Below are 27,500 nucleotides of genomic sequence, written 5' to 3'. Positions count from 1 at the left end.
TTGTCCAAGGCATCCGCGACTGCGAGAGTCTCGCCCTCTATGGGCGCGTATCTGGATTCTGCCGCGTGTGTAAATCTGCTGCCGACCAGGGTTATTTTCCATCCATCAGTGCAGCAGAATGGTCTAACTGGCACGCATCGGCAGTGCTTTTGAAGCAACCAGAATCCGATTCCCTCCTTCGACCAGTCCGTGGCGATGCATGTTGGCTTAGTTTTGTCAAATATGCGGACACCGTGTTCGATTTCTTGTACGATCACGTCTTTCGACTCGCGGAATATGTCCTCTAACTCCATGGACCACTGGAAGCGTTCTCCACTTTTCAGGAGCTTCCGGAATGGCTGCATTCGTTCGGCCATACTAAAGGCGTATGCCACCTGGTTGACAAGCCCGAACCACGATCTGACGTCGGTGATGTTACGCGGTTGTGGGAAATCGTGGATTGCTTCCAGGTAGCGGCTGCACGGTCGCACGTCGGTCATGGTGATGGTGAAGCCCACGAAGTCCACCGTGGGTGCGCTGAAGACAAACTTCTCCGGGTTGAGGATGATTCCATTCCGGCCGCATATAACCAGCCATTGGACCGCCTGGAAGTAGCTCCCCTCAATCGTGTCTGACCATAGGAGCGTGTCATCTACGCACTTGGTCTTGTTACCAATGTCCGCGACGATCTCATCGTATCGTCGTGAGTAACCGTCCCCCGATGCCATATACCCTTGTGGGGCAGATAGGTACCGGTAGCGCCCCCATGGAGTGATGAAGGTCGTCTTGTGGCGGTCATCCTCGTGTAGGCGGACGCTATGGTAACCGTTCCATGCGTCGAATACTGTCTTGCGCTTCCCGTTAGGTACGCGTCTCGCCTGGTGGAACGGGGATTGGGTGTGGTGGGTCTCGCGGAACGCATGCTTGTTCAAGGCCTGAAAGTCGACGGTGCGTCGCGGCTTGCCATTCTTTTTCGCGCAAATTACCATGCGGTGACACCATGTCACTGGCGTGCCGACGGGTACTTCCTCCAACACGCCGAGCCGAACGTCCTGGTCGAGGCCTGCTTTTACCTCATCTTGCCAATGTATGGCCACGGAGATGGGAGTGTGATGGGCAACCGGTGTCGCGTTCTCACTGAGCATAAGACGTAGTGGCGGGCCGGTCATTCTCGGTAGTGGCTGGTGTGGGCACGTGTTGAATGTGCTCTGAGCATACATCCTGAGTAAATGTGACTGTAGTGCCTCTCTGTTGGCCTCGGTCGCTGGCATGGGGAGTGCGGTCGGCTTGGTCGGCGGCTCCGCGCGTCGCGGGCAGTCGCACAATTCCGAGGTCGTCAGATTCACCTCTCCGAGTGTCGGGAATCTGTCCGAGATCATTCCCAGGTCCATGCAGGCCGCGCGGGAGAGGAATATGCGGTCTGAAGAGTCCGTCACATACGCGATTTGGCGCGTCTCCAATCTCCGAGCGTCGTCACTGTTACCGGCGAATCTGACTACCACGGCTCCGAGGATACAAATTCCTCTGTTGTTTGCGGCCTTCATGGTCATGGATACAGGTATGAGGTCCTCGGTACTCAGGCCCATTTGTTGGACGACTTTAATGCCGATCAGGCAGCTCTGGCACCCCGTGTCTGCCATAGCAGGTAGGGTTACCGCGCGGGTGTGTTTCAGGAGGTTAAAACCCAGCGCTTTGTAATCCTCGCGCTTGTTGGTGAGAGTGAGGTTGACGTATGGCTGCGGGTCGGATATGCGTTTCATCCACTTATCGCACATATCATCGTACAGGTGGTGAGCGAGGGGAAGCGTGCGCATTTCGTCCTCTGTGCTGGCCATGGTGACCGTGCATAGCTCGACGAAGGCTGCCGTCTGCTCGTCGTACATCCCGTCGGTCTCCTTAGATGGGGGTCTTGCCGATCGGCCGCCCAGGCACGCCTTGTCGAGGTGATTCTGGCGGTCACACTTCCGGCACTTTTTACCGTATCCGGGGCACTCGGCGCGTCTGGCGCGCCATTGAGGCGTTTTGCCGTGGCCCACCTCGCCGCAGTAGATGCATACTCCTTCGGGCTTGGCCTTCCGTTTTTCCGGCCTGGCTCCTACTTTGGCGCGGACGTCCTGTCGCTTTCCCCGCCGATACGAACTACTGATCGCGTCCGTGCTCTGAGTGTCAAGCAGGCGCGATGCCGAGCGTTTTCCAGACTCTTTGGCCTCGATATACTCTATCATGTCCTTTAATGGCATGTCCTGGTTCTTCTCACCGAGTAGGTCAAGTTGTATTGCTTGGTCCGCGATGCCACGGGCAACCACGTTGCGCAATATCTCTTCGGTGAAGTCGTTGACCTGATCGCACCCCGCCTTGGTGCACTTCATTTCATACTTGCACGTGTCCGCCTGCCCCTTGATGCGGGCGTGGAACGACCGGACGGGCTCCTCGTGTCCCTGCCGCATGTTAGACAGGGCCACTCGAGCTACCATCGTGTTCTCCGTCCGGACGGCGAGCGCCTTCATGGCGGCGAGGACGTCTTCTTCATCGCTGCCCACGAGGCTCCGACCCGCCGCGCGAGTGAGGTCCTTTCTCAGCTCCTCCTCACAGCACTCCAGTAGCTGCGCGACTATGTCGGGTCCGACAAGCTTAGTACCTGTTTTGTATTCGCCCCAGCGGGTTATGAAGTACGACCAGGCCTCGCCCGTTCCGGCCAGTGCTATGGAGGGACGCTTGAGTTTCTCCATCTTGGCATTCGAGCTCGCCGCCCTGGGGGCGGCGACGTGCACAGTGGGGTGTATACTCAACATGGCGGCCACCACTGCCGCCTCTGCGTGTGTAGCCATATAGTCACAACCCTCGATCGGGCACTCTGCTTCCACCGGCGCCATAGGAACAGCTATTCTGGAGTAAACGTTCTATTTTCGGTGATGCACACGTGTGTACAGTGTCCTGGGGGCGAAGATTGGGTACAGAACCCGAGAAATCCAAACTCACTGTCGACGTTCTCGTGGACCGTTTTCACCCAGTCGTGTCCTCCTCAGCACCGACGATCTTTACTCGACTGCATCAAGTTGTTTGATTATAAATAAGAACAGAGTTCAATTTGTTCGACCACTTTATTAGCGTGGAACGACAATAATCAAACAAGTATTGAACAGGTTGAAACACCCACAACATCCCTGGCTCCGGGTCAGGCTGCGCATGCGCACTGGCACAGGGGACCGTCGATATGTAGAATTACCGTAAAGTACAATGTTCTCTAGTATGCATGTATATATGTATGTATGTATGTTTGTTGTTTTTTTTTTTGTTTTTTTTTTCCTCTCTCTCTCTCTCTCTCTCTCGCTCTCGCTCTCGCTCTCGCTCTCGCTCTCTCTCGCTCTCTCTCGCTCTCTCTCTGAATGGTTGTATTTGCTCGTGCTAAATAAACAACGAAACAAGGAAACGATTAAAGAACCCAGCCATATCACACTCACAGGTTAATAAGACATATTTCTACTCACTATGACTTTGCCCTTTGACATTTTGCCCCAATTATCAACTGGTCTTCTCCATATTCTTTTCATAAAGGTTGTTTTAAATTTGGTGATGAAATCTCAAATGATGAAAATAAAAAAAAGGATGGGCTTATAACCTGATGTTTCAAAATCTTTCTTTTATGCTTGACACATAGTGTATGTAATTTATGTTGAACCAACCGTTTGGCACATACTCACTCTGCATTGCTGGCCTTTTCAGTGAACAATCTGAGGACAAAATTAGCATCTTGATTGGGTTCGAAGGTCGAGGGCACCATAAAGTATTCTCCAGCAGGTAGAATGTGACGAGTGGACACCTCCCGCGTATTGACGAATGAATGGGAACGGCCAACTGACTTGTTGTAGAGAAAGAAGTCTTTTGGCAGACGCAGGCGCCCACCTCCTCGCATCTGTACACAACGCATGTGAAAAACAGGACAAGCATACATAACGTGAGAAATAAATCACGCATTGTGAGTCCATATTATTTACATGTCACATGCAGCTATCAGGCCATCAATCACACTATGCTTTGACAGTTGAGACTATCTTAGTTTTGTGCACATTGGTATTTTAAGTTTCTTTTTTCGAGATGTGTACACGTTTCAAGGTTTGCAAACTTGAGAAGTTATTTCAGGTAAAAAAAATCCAAATCCAAATCCATTGGGACCATACTCTGTGCAGAGCATCAGTGCTGCTTTAGCAGTCCCCTGGGCTATTGGGCACAATCCTGGACGGGTCGCCACTCCGACACAGGATACTCGAACGGCTCAATCATCCCAGCAAGCTGGTACTCACTTTGCCGACCCTCAGAAGGATGACAGGCTGAGTCAACCTCACCTGGTATTAATTCAACAGCCGAGCATGATTTGAACTCAGGACTCTAGAATCCCAAGCCCACAACCCAAACTATTAAGCCAACACCAGGTATATTTCAGATAACTATTACATCAACTTTTGTTTTGTAGAGCTCTCTTTATTGAAAACATGTTTTAAAATACTGTATTAAGCTCATAGCCTTTCTTGTTCACAGATTGAAGCAATAATTATTTAACCAAATACTGAAGTTACTTTACTATTAAAATACATTAACTGTGTGCTGTGTACTCCACCGCGCTGTATTTAGTGTCGGCAAAACAAAAACTTCTGAAAAGTCATTGTACTTGTAAAAAAAAAAACAAATACAGATGTCATTTTGAAACAACAATAACAAGTAATGAATCAATCACGACGGTCTCCCCTGCTTGGATTATCTATACTAGTGCATGCTCGTAGGTGCAAACAAAAAAAACAAAAAACCTTTCAAACCGCGTGCCAGAAACAACAACCACACAGGCCGTCCCTTCGCTCTAACGTACCCGTACGTGCGTGGTCATACATGCAAAAAACAAAAACAAAAAACTTTCAAACCGCGTGCCAGAAACGACAACCACACAGGCCGTCCCTTCGCTCTCACGTGCCCGTACGTGCGTGGTCATACATGCAAAAAAAAAACCAAAAAACTTTCAAACCGCGTGCCAGAAACAACACCCACACAGGCCGTCCCTTCACTCTCACGTGCCCGTACGTGCGTGGTCATACATGCAAAAAAAAAACCAAAAAACTTTCAAACCGCGTGCCAGAAACGACAACCACACAGGCCGTCCCTTCGCTCTAACGTACCCGTACGTGCGTGGTCATACATGCAAAAAAAAAACCAAAAAACTTTCAAACTGCGTGCCAGAAACGACAACCACACAGGCCGTCCCTTCGCTCTCACGTGCCCGTACGTGCGTGGTCATACATGCAAAAAAAAAACCAAAAAACTTTCAAACCGCGTGCCAGAAACGACAACCACACAGGCCGTCCCTTCACTCTCACGTGCCCGTACGTGCGTGGTCATACATGCAAAAAAAAAACCAAAAAACTTTCAAACCGCGTGCCAGAAACGACAACCACACAGGCCGTCCCTTCGCTCTCACGTGCCCGTACGTGCGTGGTCATACATGCAAAAAAAAAACCAAAAAACTTTCAAACCGCGTGCCAGAAACGACAACCACACAGGCCGTCCCTTCGCTCTCACGTGCCCGTACGTGCGTGGCCATACATGCAAAAAAAAAAAAAAAAAAAAAAAACTTTCAAACCGCGAGCCGGAAACGACAACCACACAGGCCGTCCCTTCGCTCTTGCGTTCTCGTGACAACCACACTTCCACACACAGAGTTAATTAAAATCCTAATTAAAATCAAGTTTACCTCCCTGTCTTTGCTTGCCATGACATTCACTGCCATGTAACCGGCACGGCCCGTGACGTCATTGTCGGCCGGCCACGCACCGGCCTACACTGCCACGCCTACGCAGCAACGTGTCATGTCATTGGTTGGTAAATAAATGGCCGCAGCAACGTGTCATGTCATTGGTTGGTAAATAAATGGCCATAACTTGGGAAGCACTTGTCTGATTAATATCAAACCTTGAAAAGGCACATCCTCAGGTCCCCAGCAATATACCTGGCAAGTTTCAATGAGATCGCACCAGTTGTTTTCGAGAAACAGCGGTCACACACACACACACACACACACACACACACACACACACACACACACACACACACACACACACACACACACACACACACACACACATTTCTGGAATTATAGATAGATTACTAAAGCCCAATCTACAGTAAATATAAATACATTGTGGCATTATTAGACCCCTATCGTATACCCTCTTGATACAGAGTAAACTATTCATCGCCAAATTATTGGCTTCACCCCTTTATCCTCTTCTTCGTCTTCTCCCTCTCTTCCCTTTATATGGGGTGACATCTAACGCGACCAATCCTCTGCCCTGCTCTGAACACGGTACTCCTCCACTTCGCCCTGTCCTCAACCAACTCTCTCCACTCTCCAACCATCCCCACCTTATTGATATCCCTCCTCACACAATCTTCCCATTTTAACCACAGTCTATCTCATTTCCCCCTTCCTTGCTCACTCAACCTCTCCGCTCTTCCCCCATTCGAAACATGTAACCAGCACATTTCAGCCAGCTATTTTTCAAGCCTATTTGTACACCAATCTCCTCCCTCAGTTCATCCATCCTCTTTCCATCCACAGTTTTCACTCCCATGATCCTCCTGACTCAGTTGTTCTCACAGACCTGCAGCCTTCTCTTGCTGGCTCTCAGTCAGTGCCACCATATCCAGACAGTAAAGGTAGGCTGGCATTACACAAGATGCCAGAACTTTCCCTTTCAATGTCCTTAATATTTTTCGATCTGCCATCAATCCCACCACCCTCATACACACATTCACACTCACCTGAAACCTCCTCAACACCTCTCCTTCTCCTCAAACCTGACATTCATTTATTTTTTTCTGCTGCTTGACCCACATCACCTCAGTCTTGTCCATCATCATCTTCAGTCCATACTTCCCGAATGCCTCCTTACACTCCCACAGTACCTCCTGCATCTCCCCTAACTCTCCACCACAACAACCAGCTCATCCGCATACAACATCCTTCCCAGAATGCCTTTCATTTTTACCCTCCTGCTTACCAGCTCCATCACTATGATAAACATGAATGCGACGAGAGCTTCCCTGCCTGAAACTGATGTTCTCGCTGAACTCCTTTGACATCATAGGACCAACTTAAACTCTTCCATTGTTTACTTGTGTATCTCTTCCAGCAACCTAACTTCAGCTTCCCGCACTCCGACCCACATTCCTAGCTATTCATACAGGGGAAAATATTAATTGTGGGATTATTGGCCCCTTCCCTTGACTCTTATGACAAAGGGTGACCTATTTGTTGTGAAATTATTGGCCCCTCCCCTTTACTCTTATGACAAAGGGTGACCTATTTGTTGTGAAATTATTGGCCCCTCCCCTTTACTCTTATGACAAAGGGTGACCTATTTGTTGTGGAATTATTGGCCCCTCCCCTTTACTCTTATGACAAAGGGTGACCTATTTGTTGTGAAATTATTGGCCCCTCCCCTTTACTCTTATGACAAAGGGTGACCTATTTGTTGTGGAATTATTGGCCCCTCCCCTTTACTCTTATGACAAAGGGTGACCTATTTGTTGTGAAATTATTGGCCCCTCCCCTTTTCTCTTATGACAAAGGGTGACCTATTTGTTGTGAACTTATTGCCCCTCCCCTTTACTCTTATGACAAAGGGTGACCTATTTGTTGTGAAATAATTGGCCCCTCCCCTTTACTCTTATGACAAAGGGTGACCTATTTGTTGTGAAATTATTGGCCCCTCCCCTTTACTCTTATGACAAAGGGTGACCTATTTGTTGTGGAATTATTGGCCCCTCCCCTTTACTCTTATGACAAAGGGTGACCTATTTGTTGTGAACTTATTGCCCCTCCCCTTTACTCTTATGACAAAGGGTGACCTATTTGTTGTGAAATTATTGGCCCCTCCCCTTTACTCTTATGACAAAGGGTGACCTATTTGTTGTGGAATTATTGGCCCCTCCCCTTTACTCTTATGACAAAGGGTGACCTATTTGTTGTGAAATTATTGGCCCCTCCCCTTTACTCTTATGACAAAGGGTGACCTATTTGTTGTGGAATTATTGGCCCCTCCCCTTTACTCTTATGACAAAGGGTGACCTATTTGTTGTGGAATTATTGGCCCCTCCCCTTTACTCTTATGACAAAGGGTGACCTATTTGTTGTGAAATTATTGGCCCCTCCCCTTTACTCTTATGACAAAGGGTGACCTATTTGTTGTGGAATTATTGGCCCCTCCCCTTTACTCTTATGACAAAGGGTGACCTATTTGTTGTGGAATTATTGGCCCCTCCACTTTTCCCTCTTCACAAATGGTAAAAACTCCCCTTCTGCTCGGTTCCTTTTTCTCCTCTCACATTCTCCAATCTCTTTTTTCCACTATTCTCTTCTTCCTCTGCCCTTCCCATTCAATCATCGTATGAGTCACAGTGAGAGTCGTTTGTTTCAGGTAAGGTGAATGTGAATCATAGGCAGTGCGATGTGACCTATAATCGTTTTCTTTGTAATTGGTTCGCGGGAGCCAGCAGTGACCACTATTTTTGTTGTATCTGTCTGTTTGTTTGTTTGTTTGTGACTCTCCAGAGCATAGCTCCGTGACATTTGATGCGATCTTGGTGAAACTTGGACACAAGCTAGATATCATGGTCTCGTTGTGTCTTTTTGTATGAGGAGTGTCCCACGCCCCTTATGGGTGGAGCCATGCCCACTTGAACTTTTTATTTATTTATTTTTTCTCAATTTTTTTCTCGCAATTTCATTTCCTAGAAACTGTGCGTAATGTCCATAAGTACAACATATAAAAAAATCCGATTTGATTTGGTCAATTTTGATGGAAGAGATAGGGTTTTACGGTAGGGCTTCCTCAAAAGCTTCCACTAACTCAATTGTACCTATCGTGGCATTGTTCAATAATGCACACGAACCATCGTCGCCTCCCAGCTGGTTCCTATTTTATATTTTGAATTGAGATAACAGTAAATCCCTATGTTTATGTAATAGATTTATAATATAATATGATTTCCTTACAACTTACAAGGAACTTCAATGCAGGAGGCCATTAGGCCCATCAAAGCCTGCGCTATTATTACCGACTGATGGTTGTTTGGCCATGCTCAATCCTTTTAAATGCTGAAAGTCAAGCAAGGAAGCAGCACGTACCATTTTTAGTCTTGAGTATGACTCGGCTGGGGTGTAAACCACAAACCTCTCAGACTCAGAGCAGACGCTCTAACCATTATACCACCCAGGCTTTGAAATGTTATAGTTTCACAATAATTAGAAATAGCCTTTTTTGTTTTTTTTTGAGCAGGTAAGACCCTTCCTTGCTTCCTTAGGTATCGCTATCAAAGTCCATCGATTTTCAAACTCGATGCAATTTCAAGGTTTGCTTCCCAATCATTGCCTGTGATCCTTTAGTTACAAAAAAAACATTTTCATACATCTAACAAATTACTATATTTTTATGATTAAGTACGTCATCTTTTGCAAAATTATAACCCACCTGGAATTGTGTCTACCAAGGTACAGAAGTATCGGAATACCTGAAGACAACATTTGCTTTAAATGTAGTGTATGTTCAGCTCAGTGGTGATATGAAGACTCAATGGTGGATTTGTTGTTTTTTGCATTCGCACTTCTTTGTGTGGAGTTGCTATAATTGTGTGAATCACTCGTGTGGCTCAAGTTCCATCAATTTTTCAAAAGACAATTTTTTCCCCTTTTTTCAGACTCCCATGATCCTCCTTACATGCGAGATTACTTTCATACAGAAGTATAGTGGCATCAGCGCATCGTTCTTGGATGTTTTGGGGAAGGTCAATCTCTGGAAATTTGATCAAGATCAATCTTCACCACCCGTTCTCTTCCTCCATCCGTCTGTCAGTCTGTTGACCCTCTACCCTCGCTGTCATAGAGCTCTTCCATGAGCCTCGACTTCTGAATAAGAAATGGATCTGCACATTGTTGAATGTCTGGAGACTAATCTTAATTATTGTGAATAAAAGCAGCAAACATTGCCTAATTCAGGCACATTATATTCTTGTTAAAAACTGAGATTGGCACACATGCCAAAAATGGTCCTTACGCTCAAGGAGGCAAGTAACCATGGAGAGGAGGGACGTTTGTTTCTCATTGTTTGTCATGAAGCAGAGAGGCACTATATACTTACTCAAAAGCTCCCTTTTAAGATTACTTAAGCATGATTGATTTATAGATTAAATGCTGAATAGATGGTGAAAAGATAAAACATCCCAAGGACAGGAGGAATGTGGAAAGAAGAAAAGAAAGAGATTTGTGTAACTGTGGTCATATTCAAATCCAGTGTGACATTATTGTATTTTTAAATGCCAATCAAAACATTCTGGGGTGTTTTGGAAAAAATAATAAAATTTAAAATTAGTTGCATGCAAACTAGGGCTTCCTGCTTAAAATGTATTGCAAAGAAAAAACAAACTGGAGAGCAAAAAATAAAATAAATTAAAATAAAAAACCATTAATATTTGTTGTTTTGGGAAGTGTTGTAAATGTTTTAAATGAAATGTGAACTCACAGAATCGAGGTTCCTTGCAAAAAGTTAATTTCTCTCGCTGCAAGACCCAATCACGCCTCTCACCCATAATTGGAGGGAATAACCAATGAACTCTCACCGAAATAATTACCCCAGGTGGCTAGGATTTCTATAAATTAACCCCACATGCTCCTCCAGCCAAAGAAGGTTGCATAAAGCAACCAAGAAAAACTGCACCAAGGTAAGCCCTTTTTGGTTTCAAACCCTGGGTTAGCTCCCACTAACCCGAACCCTGGGTTCCTCTACAGCTGCAGACATTCACAAGTAGCACATACATGAGGATCCCAAAGCTACACGCACCCCTCAGCCACCGGATCCGTTTCATCACATATTGGTGAATCATCAGAAGCAGTGTAGACAGAAACACGCACCACCGAGGCTCCCCAACATGTACCACATGACTCCGTAAACTGGTGGTATACCATTGCTTTCTGAGCATATTTTATTACCTCCACCACCATAGGTGAAGGAGGTTATGTTTTCACCCTTCTGTTTGTTTGTTGGGTCGCCGAAATAGGTGACCCTTATTGTCAGTAATTCTGTCTGTTTGTTTGGATGTTTGTTTGGATGTTTGTTCGTTTGTCATCAGCATAATTGGTAGTAAACGTGGGCCGATTTTGACCAAACTCGGGTGGTAGGTACATGTTATGACCAAGTGCTTTGGAAATTGTGATGGTTGCTAGGGATGCTTTTGTTCCCTAGCAACAACCAAAAAACCTTCAAAATTGGTACCGTTCACGCGGAATCAATTCCGAAAGCCATTATCGCACGTAGGGTTATTAAATTTGGCACGAATGATCTACAGGTGATGTTCTATCAAATATATTCCGGTTTTTGTGATATATGGAATACTTTACCCACAACGCCCCCTACAGTTAGGGTATGCGTGAAAATTGAAGGCCCCCTAGCGACCAAGTGAGTGCATCGATACGAATGAAACTTTGCAGGTTCATGGTACTCAATGAGTACTACAACTTTGCCTCAGGACATATTTACCGATTTCGCTTCGGTCAGGGGTCAAAGGTCAATTAGTGCAAAAATCGATAACATGCGAGAGCTGGAGGTGCCTTCATGCCAAATGCTACTCGTGCTGGGGTTATGGTCGGATGGTCATGAAAATTCACACTAATCGTCTGGAATACATTGTGCACAAATGATCGAGCCGGATTTTCGATTTAGATCTTTGTTCACCCACAGCACCCCCTCGAACTTTGGGGATTTCCGATTTCAAACCGCATTTTCGGTACTTTTCATTCAAATTGATACCGAGTAGTTATCAGTAGATGGAACTGGATGACATTTGATATGCATAATCTTAAGGTGATTCCCTATCCGCTATATGACATCCATTTTGCTCTATATCTTATGGTTTCCATGCTCGGTGACCCATCGCCGCCTACCGGCTTGTCTGTTTGTTTGTCTGTGTACAGGATAGCTCAAGAAGTTGTGGATGGATCTGAATGAAATTTTGTGGACAGGTTTGGTGCGTGACAAGGAAGAAATGATTCAATTTTGGTGAAGATTTGGATCCGGATCCGGATCTGATAATTTTTAAAGTGATTCTTCACCATTGAGAGATTGGGCTCAAAAACGATATATAGCATAATATTTCAGAAATGTATTCGGCCAGATATGTTCTCGTGGATCAGGCATTACAGGGCGGAGGTATGCGCTCTACCGAGTGCCCTTCTAGTTTATTTTTATTTTTGTATACAGTGAAGACTAGTTGAAGAACTATAACTCTGAACAGATCAGGAAGCAACAGAAGAAAAGGAACAGAAAAGAGAGAGAGGTTGAGGAGTGGACAGCAACAGCAGAGTTGAGGGACAAAATAGAGGGACACTTTGACAAACAATGGATGTGGAGGTGAATGAGGGGTAGGGGATGACACATGGGGTGGACAAGATGGATACAGAAGCAAACTCTCAGGAAGGAAACACTGCAAATTTGGGAGGAGGTGGTCTTGAGGGTATGGGTTAGGGGGAGTTAATAGGGGTAGAAATGATAATGGTTTTGGATGGGCGATGACTTGAGATGGTGGTTCTCAGTTGCCTTGAAGACCTGGAGAGAAGAATGAGATTGAAGAGAATGTGGAACTTGGTTCCATAGGCAGGGAAAAAGACAAACGAATGAGTGGAGGTGAGCAGTGATTCTGGATTTTGGGAGTTTCAACAGAAGGGGACAAACCCTGCACAAACCTGTTGGGGGGAGGGGGAAGCATGGAAAGAGCAGAGGGTGTAAGACCAGAAAGAAGGTGTTATAAGACAGAGAGACCACCGACCTATCTTTCTGGCAGCCAACCGATGTTCTGGCTGCCAGAATGCGCATACAGCTGTTGAAAGAGCTGGATCTCGGAACGCCATCCAAGGCCGAAGCGATTGCCGTGCCGGAATGGCATTGGAAATTGTGACACGGTCACCCGGTTCCCCAGTTTCCCTTCTGCATGGACGCACGCCGCATGCAGGTTCTTGCCTCTGTGAGCAGGTTCTTGCCTCTGTGGGCAGGTTCTTGCCTCTGTGAGCAGGTTCTTGCCTCTGTGGGCAGGTTCTTAAAGGTGACCATGATAAGGCGGTCTGATCGATGTTTCTGCATTCTATTTTTTTCTATCTCTTTTTTTTATTTTGTCGATTCATGTTTCCACATTTGCTTTGGAAATTCAAAGAAGATCTTAGAATTTGTCAAGGATTCAGGTGAACAAAATCCTGCATTTTACAGACTTCTACAATTCCTTCTTCAACCTAAATGGATTAATGTCTAAGAAAATGAAGGTTCGTTTTGTGTCGTGGATGTGCAACATCAGAAAAATGTAAAACGAGCTTATTTCTCCAGCTAAATGTCTATTGGCTCAATACATTACTGAGTTGGCTGCATCAGCTTCAAATAAGATTTATTCCATGATTATGTCACATGTAAGGTGAGAATAGCCTGTTATTAATTCATATGAAAGAAGTAAAATCAGACTGAACAAATCGGATTTGAAGTTTGCAAAGTTATTGTACTCACATTCTCAGGAACCTGCAAAAAAATAGAAAACAGAATGGATAGTCAATCTCATCATTTTGTCATTAGCGATACAATAAACAAAACGTTTGCCTCAATACGATTCAATACTTGTATTCAAACAAAACATGATAAACCATTTATGCACGAATGTGGCCAAAGTTGTGTGACCTCATAAATTGTATAGCCGATGGTGTGCAGCTCTTGTCCTCTTTTTTTGAAGCGACGCCTGTCCCTCTGCATGACGGAAATGAGAACCGAACATCCTTCCACTCCATCATCAGGGTCATCATCTTCCTCGTCAAGTACGAGACGAAACTGAGGGTTCATACAGAACGTGTCTAAGGAAGGAGAAAAGGGAAGGAGGGATGAGGACATTATATTGCTTACTAGCAAATACCAACCATTCCTTCGCTGACGGGATCACTGAGATGGGGGAAAAAAGAGGGGGGAGATAGAGAGGGGTGGGTGGAAAGTGAGGAGATAGAGGGGGAAAGAGAGAGGAGGGAGGGGAGCAAGGAGGGAGAGTGAGGAGGGTGGGAGAGTGAAGAAAGGGGGGAGAGAGTGAAGGCAGTGAGAGGTGAGAAGAAGGGAAGGCAGACGTGCAGTGGAGCGTCAATTACGATTCATACTGTCGCATCAAAATGATTCTGCATCGAATAACAGTGAAAATGGAAACAAAATAACGTCTGAAATCCATTTTTGACCTGTCATACTATAAATACCACCCAGAGACAAACACCGCCCGGACATGTCTGGAGATAAACACAGTCCAGAGACAAACACCACCCGGACGCGTCCGGAACCAAGCTGCCTGAAGACAAACACCGCTCAGACATGTCTGGAAACAAACTCCCATCTGGACATAGACACCACCCGGACACGTCTCGAGACAAACTGCCATCAGGACACATGCGGAAACAAACTCTCATCTGTATACGTCCGGAGACAAACTACCATCCGGACACGTCTGGAGACAAACTCCCATCCAGACACATCTGGAGACAAACCCCACCCGGACATAACCACTGTCCAGACATATATGGAGATATGCGTGAGACAAACTCCCATCCAGACATAAACACTGCCCGAACACGTTCAGAGACAAACACTGCCCAGACACGTCCGGAGACAAATTCCTGTCTGGACATAAACACCGTCCGTACACGTCCGGAGACAAACTCCCATCTGGACACGTCCGGAGATAAATACGACCTGGAGACGTCTGGAGACAAACCCGGCCCAGACATACCACTGTCCCGACACATATTGAGATAACCACCATCCAGACATAACGACAGTCCGGATATATCCAGAGACAGAGAGACAGAGAGACAGAGAGAGGGAGAGAGGGGGGGGGAAGAGAGAGAGAGAGAGAGAGAGAGAGAGAGAGAGAGAGAGAGAGAGAGAGAGAGAGAGAGAGAGAGAGAGAGAGAGAGAGAGAGGTGGGGGGTAGGTAGTTATCAGAGAGAATATGTTATGCTTTGTGAACAACACACACACCACACACACACACACAAACACACGCTTGGCCGATATCGGCAATTTTTGGGGAATCGGCAGGTTGGAGTCAGTGTGATTACAGACTCCATTACATATCGTGTTCAACCCAGAAACCTTGAGAAAACAACGTTACATTTATCGAGACGTTTCAGGGATAAGTTCACAAACATTAATCTTTTAGAAACAGCTACATGTGACAGGTAGAAAAAAGAAATTTGGCTCGGTAATTTCGAAAACACGTTCATATGACAAACGGCTCAGAAATAGGGTGTTATCAAATATATTTTGCTTTTAATCTTACAAAGAGAAACCATGTAACCTTTGTAGAGCAAATCCGATAACCAAATGCTTTAGAATCAGGCACGAGGACAAAGGAAAACCTGAAAAACCTCCATAAGATACGGGATGAAACTTTGCCACCACGGCACCAGTAACAGGCATGGAATGTCCACACACCCGCGAAGAGTCTGTACAGATCCAAATCTACCCATGTGTACCACGTCCGTGTGTGCTGTATACGTACCTCCACCTTGAAGTAACTGTCAACTGTACATCCCAATCGGGACACAAACTGAACTGCAATCAACTGACACGAACTGTACTGTACAGCTCGGTAAGTAGCCTAAGGACTCAAGCAAGCACTCCAATGGAATACTTGGCTTGGCAAGCGATTACCAATTGCCGTCGATACAACGATGCACCCGGAAACACCCATACAATGTCCAAATTGGACAAATCAACTTTTTTTTTAGGAGTCGGAACTGCTGATATTTTCAAATCTGGAACTTACATTTTGTAATTCTGCTTAGTTTAAGAGATTATCTCGGTTATCCATATGCGCAAATGAAATAAAGCCACGAATGCTGGCGTCACCAGGCGTTTATAGCATTACAATATACCCAGTGATTCGAAGCTATGATGAACAGGCATTCGATAATATGAGTGAAGAAAGTGAATTAAGAAATTTCATCCTTGAGAAATCGTTGCGGCCTGTTCCAAGTCAAAGCATGGTTGAGCAGGCCAAATAACATGGCGGCTTCAGACCCCAGCGAGGTTACCCAGGAAACGCCTTAAGACCCCAAACAGCGAGGTTGGCCGAGGATTGTGAATGATATAATTAAATAAGGCCGTTAATTATCTTCAAAATGGGTGTTTTAATTAACCCAAACACCCAATTTTCACTCTCGCAATTGTTCGGAGTTTTCTAAGTATGCAAGTAAAGTTTCAGGCTGCTAGGTTTTGTTGTTTTGGAGTTATGAAGGACACACACACACACACACACACACACACACACACACGTATACGCATTGCCTTTTGTTAGGGTAGATAACTTGTGCTAATAAAACAAAATAAAAAGGATGGCCATGATGGCAAGGCTACAACTGTGTGGCAAAGAGAAGCCTCACACCTGACTGGTGGCCCGAGATGAAGTAGATGAGAAAACCTACAAACCATTAATCCTATCTCGCTCGCAAATATCTTATCCCAGATGCAGACATGAGTAACTCATCCAAAGATAGCCAGGCCAAACTTACTGAGGGAAGCGAGAATCTTGACACACAGGTTAGTTTTTCACCGCTGTCTGTTTGTCTGTGTACAGGATATCTCAAAAAGTTGTAGACGGATCCAGATGAAATTTTGTGGACAGGTTTGGTGTGTGACAAGGATGAACTGATTCGATTTTGGTGAAGATCCGAATCCGGATCTGGATCTGATGATTTTTAAAGTGATTCTTCACCATTGAGAGATCGGGCTAAAACGATATATAGCATGACATCTCAAAAATGTATTGATTTGCGCTCTTCCGAGTGCCCTTCTCGTTTCTTTCTGTCTTGACTGAGGGGTGAAGTATCTGAGTGTGCTCAATTTGGTCCCACTTACATGACGAGGCTTAATGCCTGGTGTTGGCTTAATGGTTTGGGTGGCGGGCTTGGGATCCTCGGGTTCCTGAGTTCAAATCCTGCTCAGCTGTTAAATTAATACCAGGTGGGGTTGACTCTGCCTGCCATCCTTCCGAGGTCGGCAGAATGAGTGCCAGCTTGCTGGTATCCTGTGTCGGAGTGGTGACCCGTCCAGGATTGTACCCAATAGCCAAGGAGACTGCTTCGGCAGCACCAACGAACACTCTGCACACAGTATGGTCCCAGTGGATGTATGGATGGACATTACAAGAGTGTAAGTGTGAATCATAGCTGTTCTATCGATGTGTACATGAGAGCAATCACAGAAGGACTCACCATACAATGAGGATACAAAGACAAATAAAATAAATAGGTAAGTGCAGAGATAATTCAAATACATGTCATATTGGTGAACACGACATTCTGCAAGTTTACCAGGCTAACATGATGCGACTCCCACTTGTTGTTTCATATAAATCAATGTTGTTACGTGGCCAGAGTTGAGATGGCTACAACACTTTCGGAAACCCAAGCAATGCCCTCGAGATGGGTACCACTCCCCCAAGGTAATTATGTTTTCTTTGAGTAATGTCTGAGAAGAAGTACTTCATTGAACTCCAATTGAGGCTTCACTGTCAGACATGACCTTTCCTGAGCGAGACCACGTTTCCAAACTGGTTTCAAAAGATGTAGACACCACGGGGGGGGGGGGGGTTCCATTAGTAAGCGGCTCACTCGATTCAAAACGCTCAAGCAAGCACTGCAACGGAATGCAGTGGTCAGCACTGCTTAACAACATGGCGGTCTCCAATTTAAAGAGCGCCATTGTGGTACTTGAACAAATGCTGCCTGGGGTCGTCGTTTTCAGTTTTACTCGATCCTCTTGTGACAACTTCTCCAAAAGAATTTGTTGTATTAGCAGCGGCTACAGAGAGCATGGGGGGAAGAGGGAAAGGAAGAAAGATAAAGAAATGGGGAGTCAGAATGAGGAATCCCCTGCCAAGCTTATCTACAGACCTGCCACTGTGAATTTGGGGAGGCAGTGAAGGAATTTTGCATGTTTATAGATCTTAAAGTATGAGGATGTAAAGTAGAAGTAACAATTGAAGTATGAAATGCATGTTTCAATAACATTATGAGTATACATTACAGGAGTATGCTTCTGACCATTTCATTGGTTGTAGTATCGTTTGGAATCTGACCGCGGTGGCTATTTTTGTGCAAATTATGAAGCACCTCTCTTAAATCGCTTGCTCTGCTTGCGGAGCGGTTAGACGAGCAACTTGCAAAGCGGTTGATACGGAACGGCTGGTTTAGGAAGCCGCTTGCCAATGGAACACCCCCCCCTACCTGGATATAAGACAACCTACCTGGATAGTTTCGGCAGCCTCCAGCAGTGATGCCCTTTACCCAGCTGTCCTCACAAACGCTTGAAACCCAGCTGTTTGGTGTGTCATCGCTCAGAGCATCGGCACTCAGATTGCACACTTCCAGACGTGAGAACTGATCCTTAAATTCTTCAAACTCCATCCTGCCAGTACACATATCCACACATCGTTAGGTGCACAGAAATCGATTTTTTTTGTTCTTCGTATTATAAACCGCAGGCACCGACCCAGCAATCTGCAAAGCCTGGAAACTAATTAAATTAATAATGTGAGCATTTCAATTACTTAAAATCAGTGATAAATACATGGGTCGTACCAAAGACCATCTTGCCCCCTTGAACAAATGTACAAAATGATGATTACTTTAATTATAGGATTAATGTACAGGATAACGTTATTATAGGGATTATGGAACACCTTATGAATGCTTTTAGTATGTTGGTCTGCAGATTTATTGATGTCATCAGAGAAATCTGCCGTTTCAAGTATGGAGGTGGCTCCAATGAACTCCTCAACTGATGCAAAATCCAGTGAATGGGTGGTCAGGTTAGGTCAGGTATGGGAGCACGTGCCGGAGCAGCGCGTCGCTGCATCCACTTTCCACCGGTACTCCAGGGGCCTCCGTCCGGCCATCCTCAGGCAGATGCTTGGCCCATCCGCATCTCCATGAGATGCTGATCAACCTGCTCAATCACAAGGCACGTGGTCGGTCCATTGGCCTGCTCCACTCATGAGGCTCCCTCACTGAGAGAATCTGGTGAGCAGGATCAACGTCAGAAAAACGAGCCACATGTCCATACAGCCGCAGCTGACGCTCACGGACCATGCAGGTAATAAATCTCAGTTGAATATCGCTCAAAAATTGCTCGTTGGACACAAAGTCTGACCAGCAATAGCCAAGGATTCTTCAAACAGACCTGGTACCAAAGGAATTAAGTCTCCATCTCAGATCCCTGGTCCAAGTCCAATTCTCACATCCATAGAGCAAGAGCGGAAGCAGCAAGGACCTGAAGACTCGGATTTTCGTCGTCCTGCACAGGTACGGACAGCGCCACACCCCATGATCCAGTGAATCCATGACTCCCTAGGCCTGACCCAAATGTCCATTGTCCTCTGGCTCACAGTCAGCAGAGATATGAATATCACTGCCAAGGTAAGTGAATCTCTCCGTGACCTCAACATCCTCACCACAAACAGGTACAGACATGATAGCAGCATCCAAGATGTTACTGAAAGCCTGGATCTTACTTTTGACCCAGGAAACCCATAATCCCAGCAGCTCTGACTCCTCATTGCAGAGATCAATATAGGTTGCAAGCAGCCCCTGCCAAAACTCTCGTCTGTGTTCGGTGAGTTCCTGAAGAGCAAGGATACAGTCAATCATTGACCTCTTTGGTGTAAAGCCTGACTGCTCTGGGTGCTGGTGCTCAAGCATATGATGGCGAGCCCGATAAAGAATTATATCCGTGCAAAGACCTTGTCCGGCACTGAAAGCAGCATCACCCCTCAGTCGTTATTGCAGTCCTGGCGATCACCCTTCCCTTTCCAGAGGAGAACAACAAGGCCCCTCTTCCAGTCAGTTGGGATGATGCCTGGGTGTTCCAGGTTGGGTGTTCCAAGCACAGCACAGAACTGCATACAATGATGCGAGCAAAGCATTTCCAACAGCCTTGAGAAGTTCAGCATTGATGCCACACATCCCTGGAGCTTTAACCTATTTCAACCGGTTCACCGCAGTCTGTGTTTCCACAAATGAACGTGGATCACACAGTTAATTGGATGGTCAGTAATAGGGACAGTAATACCTCTGGCACCCAACTCAACAGCTGGTGGATCAGTCTGGTACAGCCTCTCAAAGTAACCGGCCCAGCGGGCCTTCACTTCAGACTCCTCTGTATAAGAGCCCACCACCCACCGCTCTAAGTGCAGTACACTGAGGGACAAGCTTAGAGGAACACAATGCATGAATTCCCCTGTAAGCAGGATGAGTTTCACCTGGCTACAGGTGATGCTCTACCCCCTCATAGATTCATTGCACATAAGCCTCCTTGTCCACCCTCGGTGCACGTACAGTTTTCGCCTTAACTCTCTGAACAGCTCAGCTCTGCCAGTAAGCCTGGCCCCACGACTCTCGTCAATGATATCCAGTGTCACTTGAAAGACAAAATTATTCTTCGCCCGATTGTAGGTTCCAAGACATCCTCCGGTAACATCAAAGATGGTAGTCTTCAAGGCACTCCACAACTCTTCAGGAATCCCCCAAAGCACCCAGACCCCCCAAATCCCCACTCAGCCTATTCGCAAGCTCCTCAGCTCCCCTCTCATCTTTGAGCTTGCCAACATCCAGCCGAATCTGGGATGGTACCATTTTCCCAGATTTAAGCTGCAACTTCAGAGTTGCTGCTACAAGCCTGAGGTCGGTATTGAGGAAATGAGCACTCTGGTAGACCCTGCAGTTCTGGATCGTCCTCCAGCGACAATCAATGAGGAAATGGTCAATCTCTTTTGCCACACCACCAGCATTGGAATACCAAGTCCAGCGATAAGCCTGTTGGCACTGAAACCATGAACCAGCCGCCCTAAGTCCATGACATCATGCAAAGTCAAGGAACTTAGTGCTATTCTGGTTCACATTTCCAGACCCATGGGGACTAACACGTCTCACAACCATCCCTGTCAGTTCCAGTCGATGCATTGAAATCCCCCAATTCTCGAAGAGTATCATCACCTGGGGCACTGATCAACCACAGACTCGAGCGTGGCGTAGAATGCGTCCTTCACGATGAGATCACTCGCCTCAGTCGGAGCATAAACAGACACCAGGGAAATGACAACCAAGGAGCGACGAATCCTTCATCTCATAATACGCTCGTTGACCGGTGTTATCCAATTTATCATTGGAGTTTGCTTGTTGGACACAGCTACAGAAACTCCTTGGGTATGGTAACCATCAGAGTGACCAGATCAGGAGAAGGTTTAACCACCCGCCATGATCTCACCACTATCCGGTCTCTGAACCACAGAGAGTGCTGCAATACCGATGTTCAAAAGCTGGAGCTCAGATGACAACAGAGACAGGTGATCATCCTCTCTTCAGGATACGACATCCCTGGCACCCACCCGAAGGAACCGCCTTCGGTTAACCCAAGGATAACATGTGGAGTGGAGCAAAAACCTCTTATCCTGATATTTGAAAAGGTAACTAGAACGGCACTCGATAGAGCACATTCTTCTGCCAGGCTGAACAGTTTATGTTTTGTATCCCACTGATAGGTCAGATCCCCATCCAGACCTGAACCAAAATCTAATCGGCTTGTTCTTGTCACCTACCCAATAATCCCCCAAGTTTTGTCAAAACCCACCCACAACTTCTTGAAATATGCTATGTATCGGGTGAAAGCGTAACCTCCGTCCACCTTTGGTAGCGGAGGTAATAAGGCTCCGTTCACATCGCACCAGTTTCCAGCAAAATGCTGGCATTTTTCCACCAATTTGCTGACATTGCTTTGATGTGAATGGGAGCTAATACCAACACCGACATTGCATGCATTTGCAATGCATTGGGCAATGCTGCTGTTTCAATGCTGGCATTTTTGTGTGAAAATGGTTCAAGATTGCTTGATCAATCAAATCACCTTGAAGGACAAGAAAGGAATTCAGCAGTACTAAAGTTATCAGTTGGCCATTATTAAGGCATTAAGATGTATGTGATCGGAATCCCTGAGTAATGCCGTCTCATTGCAGTAGACATGTAAAAACAGATTGAGAGAGCTCTAAAGTAAGTGTTTCTGATTTTGTAATCAACTTGTTCAGGAAATTTGTAAATACATAAAAATAACTCGAACAGCACTCTTCGACATCACAATGTCGACCGATACGCCTCCACCTACATTGTTCTATGATTATAATACTTGTACCAAGTTTGATTTAAAGCCCTTCAGCTGTTCTCAAGTATCACATTTTTACCTGAGATGACCTCTGACCCTTGACCCCTTGACTCCAAAAATCGAATCTTACCAGAACTCTCCATCCTCTCCGTTTATCTGCAGTCTTTCTTTGTCGTCATCGCTAATATCATCCCATTCTGAAGAGCTGAAAACGGAACAAATTTCAAATTAGCAGAACACTGCATCAAGTATGCTGTGTATGTAATTGTTGGAGGCAAAGACTAAATGATTAAGAAAAGTTTCACCACAAAAATACAGCCTTGTTGGAAAATGCTTGGTTGCCTTTTGGAGTTCCACTTTGGTCATTCATGTACAAAATCAAACTTAGAAAAAGTTATTTCCTTTTTCAGACCCTATTTCAGACCCTATTTAGTTAGGAGACCCTATTTAGTTAGGAGACCCTATTTCAGAAGAACAATATTACAACACAGAGATGTTGGTGAAAAAAGGTGCACATTAAATGTGTATTCCATCATGGCGGTACACGCGGCAGCACAGCCATACGTGGTGACAAAGATATACGTGGCAACACGGGCATACATGGCGACACAGGCATACGTGATGACACAGGCATGTGTGGTCACACCGCGATAGGTGGAAACACCGCGATAGGTGGAAACACCGCGATAGGTGGAAACACCGCGATAGGTGGAAACACCGCGATAGGTGGAAACACCGCGATAGGTGGAAACACCGCGATAGGTGGAAACACCGCGATAGGTGGAAACACCGCGATTCATGGAAAGATCGCGATAAGAGGAAACACCGCAATACGTGGCAAAGCCGCAATGCGTGGAGACACCACGATACATGGAGACACCGCGATAAGTGGTGATGCATTGCGACACAGGCATATGTGGCGACACAGGCATATGTGGCGACACAGGCATACGTGGTGACACAGGCATATGTGGCGACACAGGCATACGTGGCGACACAGGCATACGTGGAAACACTGGGATAAGTGGCGATGCATGGCGACACAGGCATACGTGGCGACACAGGCATATGTAGCAACATCACGATAAGTGGCGATGCATGGCGACACAGGCACACATGGCGACACAGGCATATGTGGCGACACCGTGATGGATGGAAACGCTGAAATGGGTGGAATCACCATGATAGGTGCAAACACCATGAGTGTTGGAAACAACACGATACGTAGAAACACCGCGATTAGTGGAAATACTGGAATATGTAGAAACACTGCGATATGTGGAGACACTGGAATATGTAGAAACACTGCAATACGTGGAAACACTGCGATATGTGGAGACACCATGATACATTGAGACACCGCGATAAGTGGCGATGCATGACAACACAGGTATATGTGACAACATCGCAATACGTGGAGACACCATGATACATTGAGACACCGCGATAAGTGGCGATGCATGACAACACAGGTATATGTGACAACATCGCAATACGTGGCGACACTGCAATCGGTGGAGTCACTGCGATACGTGGCGTCATTGCAAAATGTTGCAACACCACGATACTAATGCACTCTGCTTAAAAATAAGCTGCTTGTTCATGTCCTTGTCAGCTTAAATCCCATTTTTCACTTCCTAGGAAATAGCTATTGGTAAAATTTTCAGCCAACCATACACTTTAAAAGAAAAGTTGGATTTTGGGGGATTGTTTTTTAATTGCTCTACAGTGCCGAAGCCTTTGTAGCTTTGTGAGTATGGGAACAGTAATATTAAATGACCCCCGACCCCATTCCTTCGTGGGTGTGGGGAAGTGTTAATGTCCCCCCCCCCAAAAAAAATGGGGGAAAAACAAACAAATTTGATTTCTTCAAAAATGCCAACAGGGATATGAACAGCACCGGGCAACACCGGGTACCCCTGCTAGTCTATTATACACCGGGCAATGCTGAGTACCCCTGCTAGTCTATTATACGCCGGGCAATGCCAGGTTCTCCTGCTCGCCTATGGATGTCACATCCATACAAGAGAACTCTCAAGATAACCCAAACAGTCATATCCCACACAACCATTATCTTTTCGACCCTCATTAACTCTCCACAAGCCCACCTCTTTTTGGGTTTCCAAATTTCCTACCACTTTTGTGATTGAGAGTTTGCAGCTCCATCCATCTTGTTCACCCCATGTCCTCCCCTTGCTCTCATTTCCCTTTCTTTTGTCCCCTCAACCCTGCTGTTGGTCTGCCCCCCCCCAAGCCCACTCTCTTTCCACTGTTATTTTCATTATGTTACTTCCTGATCAGTTCTGTGTTATAGCTCCTCCACAAGCCTCAAGACTGTATGTAAAAAAGCACGACAGAGTGACCAATTTCATCTACATGGCCCTTAAATCCATGTAGATTAAAATTAATGGGCGACAAAGTGCGCACATTTTGATGATGATGATGATTATCACAAAATTATTGCCAAAACCTAAAACAAGTTCTAACGAAACCATTTCACAGATATTCGCAGCTTTATCTATTGTTTACAATAACCGTGACACTTGCTACACACAAGTCCACCTAATTGACATGCAGGTGGTATATTACAACATATATTATGAAAAGCTGAAATTCAATCACAACACTCAATCATTCTGCCCTTACTTGTCACTCCATCTCCCTGTCCATTCCACCTTTCCCCATGGATTCCGAGCTCTCACTAGTCGCACGATGTCTCCCTGATACTCCACCTGGATATTAGTGATAAACAAAAAGGTGTTATTATAAACAATCACAATGCGTTGAGGTCACTAAGTTTGTCATTAAATTGCTAAATGTTTATCTGAACTATTCATTGCAAAATCGAAGATTTGCAAGTACTGTATATCGGTTGGTCTGGTTTGTTATATGTGGTGACATACGTATAACATAAGCGGTTTATGTCTGTCTGTCTGCCAGTTATTCACCTATAGGTCACAATTCTACACCAATAAAAAGCTTGAAGTCTATTATTTTTTCAGTTTAAATGGTTAAAATGTCAAAGGTCAAGGTCACATAAAATCGTCAATTTTCCTCTGATTGACCTGAAATTTTAAAATAATTTGCACATTGGGTAACTGAATTGGTTCAAACCAATATGGCTGCCAGACCAAGTGACCTATTATTCGCGAACACCATGGTGTCCCTAAGGCTTTGGGAACATGTGGGTGAAGTTTCCCCTCGATCTGTCAAGCTGTTCTGGAGAAGAAGGGTTCTAAAGATTTGAGGGTAAATTCAATATACCTGCCAAACCATGTGACCAATGATGTCATAGTTGGAGAACGTTTTGTTCCTCATGGATAGGCGATCATACCTGTAAAGTTTCACCTCGATCTGTTCACCCGTTTCGGAGAAGATTTTTTCAGGTTTGAATGGCAAAAACAATATGGCTGCCGAACCACGTGGCCAATGACACCATCATTTTTTTCCCCCATACAATTTAGCCCGAGATGACCCTCAAAAATTTTCATACTGATCGGATAAAGCTGTCAGCTTATGCAATGATGATGTCATAATGAAGCCACCTATGACATCATCAAAAATCACACTTATTTAACATGGGGAATACTTCACATGTGCCAACTTTCAATTTTTTCCATGGAACGGTTTTGGAGATAGAGGTCTAAATGTTTTCCTTTTTTCCAACATGGCTGCCACCCACACCACGTGACATATGATGTCATGATTATCATAAAAACATTATACATGAGTAGTCGCACCTATGGTGAAAATTTCGTGTCAATTGGATAAGCGGTTGTGAAGAAAACAGAGAAAATTAGCATGGATGTACGTGCAGACATACAGATGGACGGACGGACAACCTGAAGACATAATGCCACTGGCGACTTTGTCAGCGGAGGCATAAATATGTCTCAATCAAATTTATGTGTATATATATGTATATATATATATATATATATATATATATATATATATATATATATATATATATATATATATATATATGTATATATGTATATATATATATATATGTATATATGTATATATATATATATATATATATATATATATATATATATATATATATATACACATAAATTTGATTGAGACATATATATATATATATGCGCCTGGTGTTGGCGCAGTGGTTAGGGCAGTGGCTTGGGACCCAAAAGGTCCTGAGTTCAAGCCCCGTTGGGACACTGAATTAATATATATATATATATATATATATATATATATATATATATATATATATATATATATATATATATATATATATATATATATATACACCAAGTCGAAAACACCAGGGGGTTGACTCAGCCTGCCATCCTTCCGAGGTCGGCGAAATGAGTACCAGTATACTGGGCCCGGTGTATACCCTGGTTAAAATTGGTGTACCATATCCCTGTCGTAAGAGGTGACCAGGGTTGCGTCAGGAAGGGCATCCGGCGTAAAACCTGTGCCAAATCATTATGCGGATCATAACGGATGATCCACTGTGGCGACCCCTAACGGGAGCAGCCGAAAGAAGAAGAAGAAGATATATATATATATATATATATATATATATATATATATATATATATATATATATATATATATATATATATATATATATATACATACATATATACATATACATACATATATATACACATATACATACATATATATACATATACATATATATATATATATACATATACATATACATACATATATATATACATATACATACATATATATACATATATATATATATATATATATATATATATATATATATATATATATAAAATATACATATATAACAATGAATTATGTAAAACATTTGGAAGGTCAAATTTTCAAAATTGCTAAATTGCTCTTTCTATGCAACTATTTTTAAATCTGGATTTCCCAAGTATTGTACTACAGAGTATACACAACATCTTTCATGTTTGTTTGTTCGTCTGTCTTTGTCTTGTCAACATATTTAGTGTCTGAAACTCCTCAATATGCTTCTATACACAGGAAAAAGTCATGAGGATAGACAACTGTACACACAATGTTTATTAGTAATATTTATCTTCGCTCTAATTGTACAATTTTACATCATGTTGGGATCACCCTACATTAGGTGTTGACAGCTCACAAATTAATGGCATGCAGTGAAGAGTGAATTGCAGTTCCCAGAAGGCAGTTCCAGCCAAAGGAGAAAAGGGAAACAAAAGAGGGAATATGGATGGAAAGCTTGAATTTTGTTCGTTGAAGCAGGAGGGGCTACTGGAA

General features: G+C 44.7%; 1 protein-coding gene across 1 annotated transcript in view; it reads right to left on the bottom strand.

Moving 5' to 3' along the window:
- The window catches only part of LOC147014125 (calpain-1 catalytic subunit-like), a 93,441-nt gene that overhangs the window by 32,448 nt on the left and 33,493 nt on the right, over window positions 1–27,500 (bottom strand). Inside the window, exons 7-12 of the mRNA XM_085851819.1 lie at window positions 24,888–24,973; window positions 22,372–22,446; window positions 18,337–18,497; window positions 13,734–13,903; window positions 13,566–13,577; window positions 3,681–3,892 (exon numbers count right to left, since the gene is read on the bottom strand). Coding sequence (XP_085707945.1) covers window positions 3,681–3,892; window positions 13,566–13,577; window positions 13,734–13,903; window positions 18,337–18,497; window positions 22,372–22,446; window positions 24,888–24,973 — 716 coding nt within the window. The remainder of the gene's footprint in view (window positions 1–3,680; window positions 3,893–13,565; window positions 13,578–13,733; window positions 13,904–18,336; window positions 18,498–22,371; window positions 22,447–24,887; window positions 24,974–27,500) is intronic.

Source organism: Eptatretus burgeri, chromosome 13, assembly GCF_056783735.1.
Source record: "Eptatretus burgeri isolate ZD-2024b chromosome 13, Ebu_testis_v1, whole genome shotgun sequence".
NCBI classification, from domain to species: Eukaryota; Metazoa; Chordata; class Myxini; order Myxiniformes; family Myxinidae; genus Eptatretus; species Eptatretus burgeri.
This window is presented reverse-complemented; position numbering and strand designations above follow the sequence as displayed.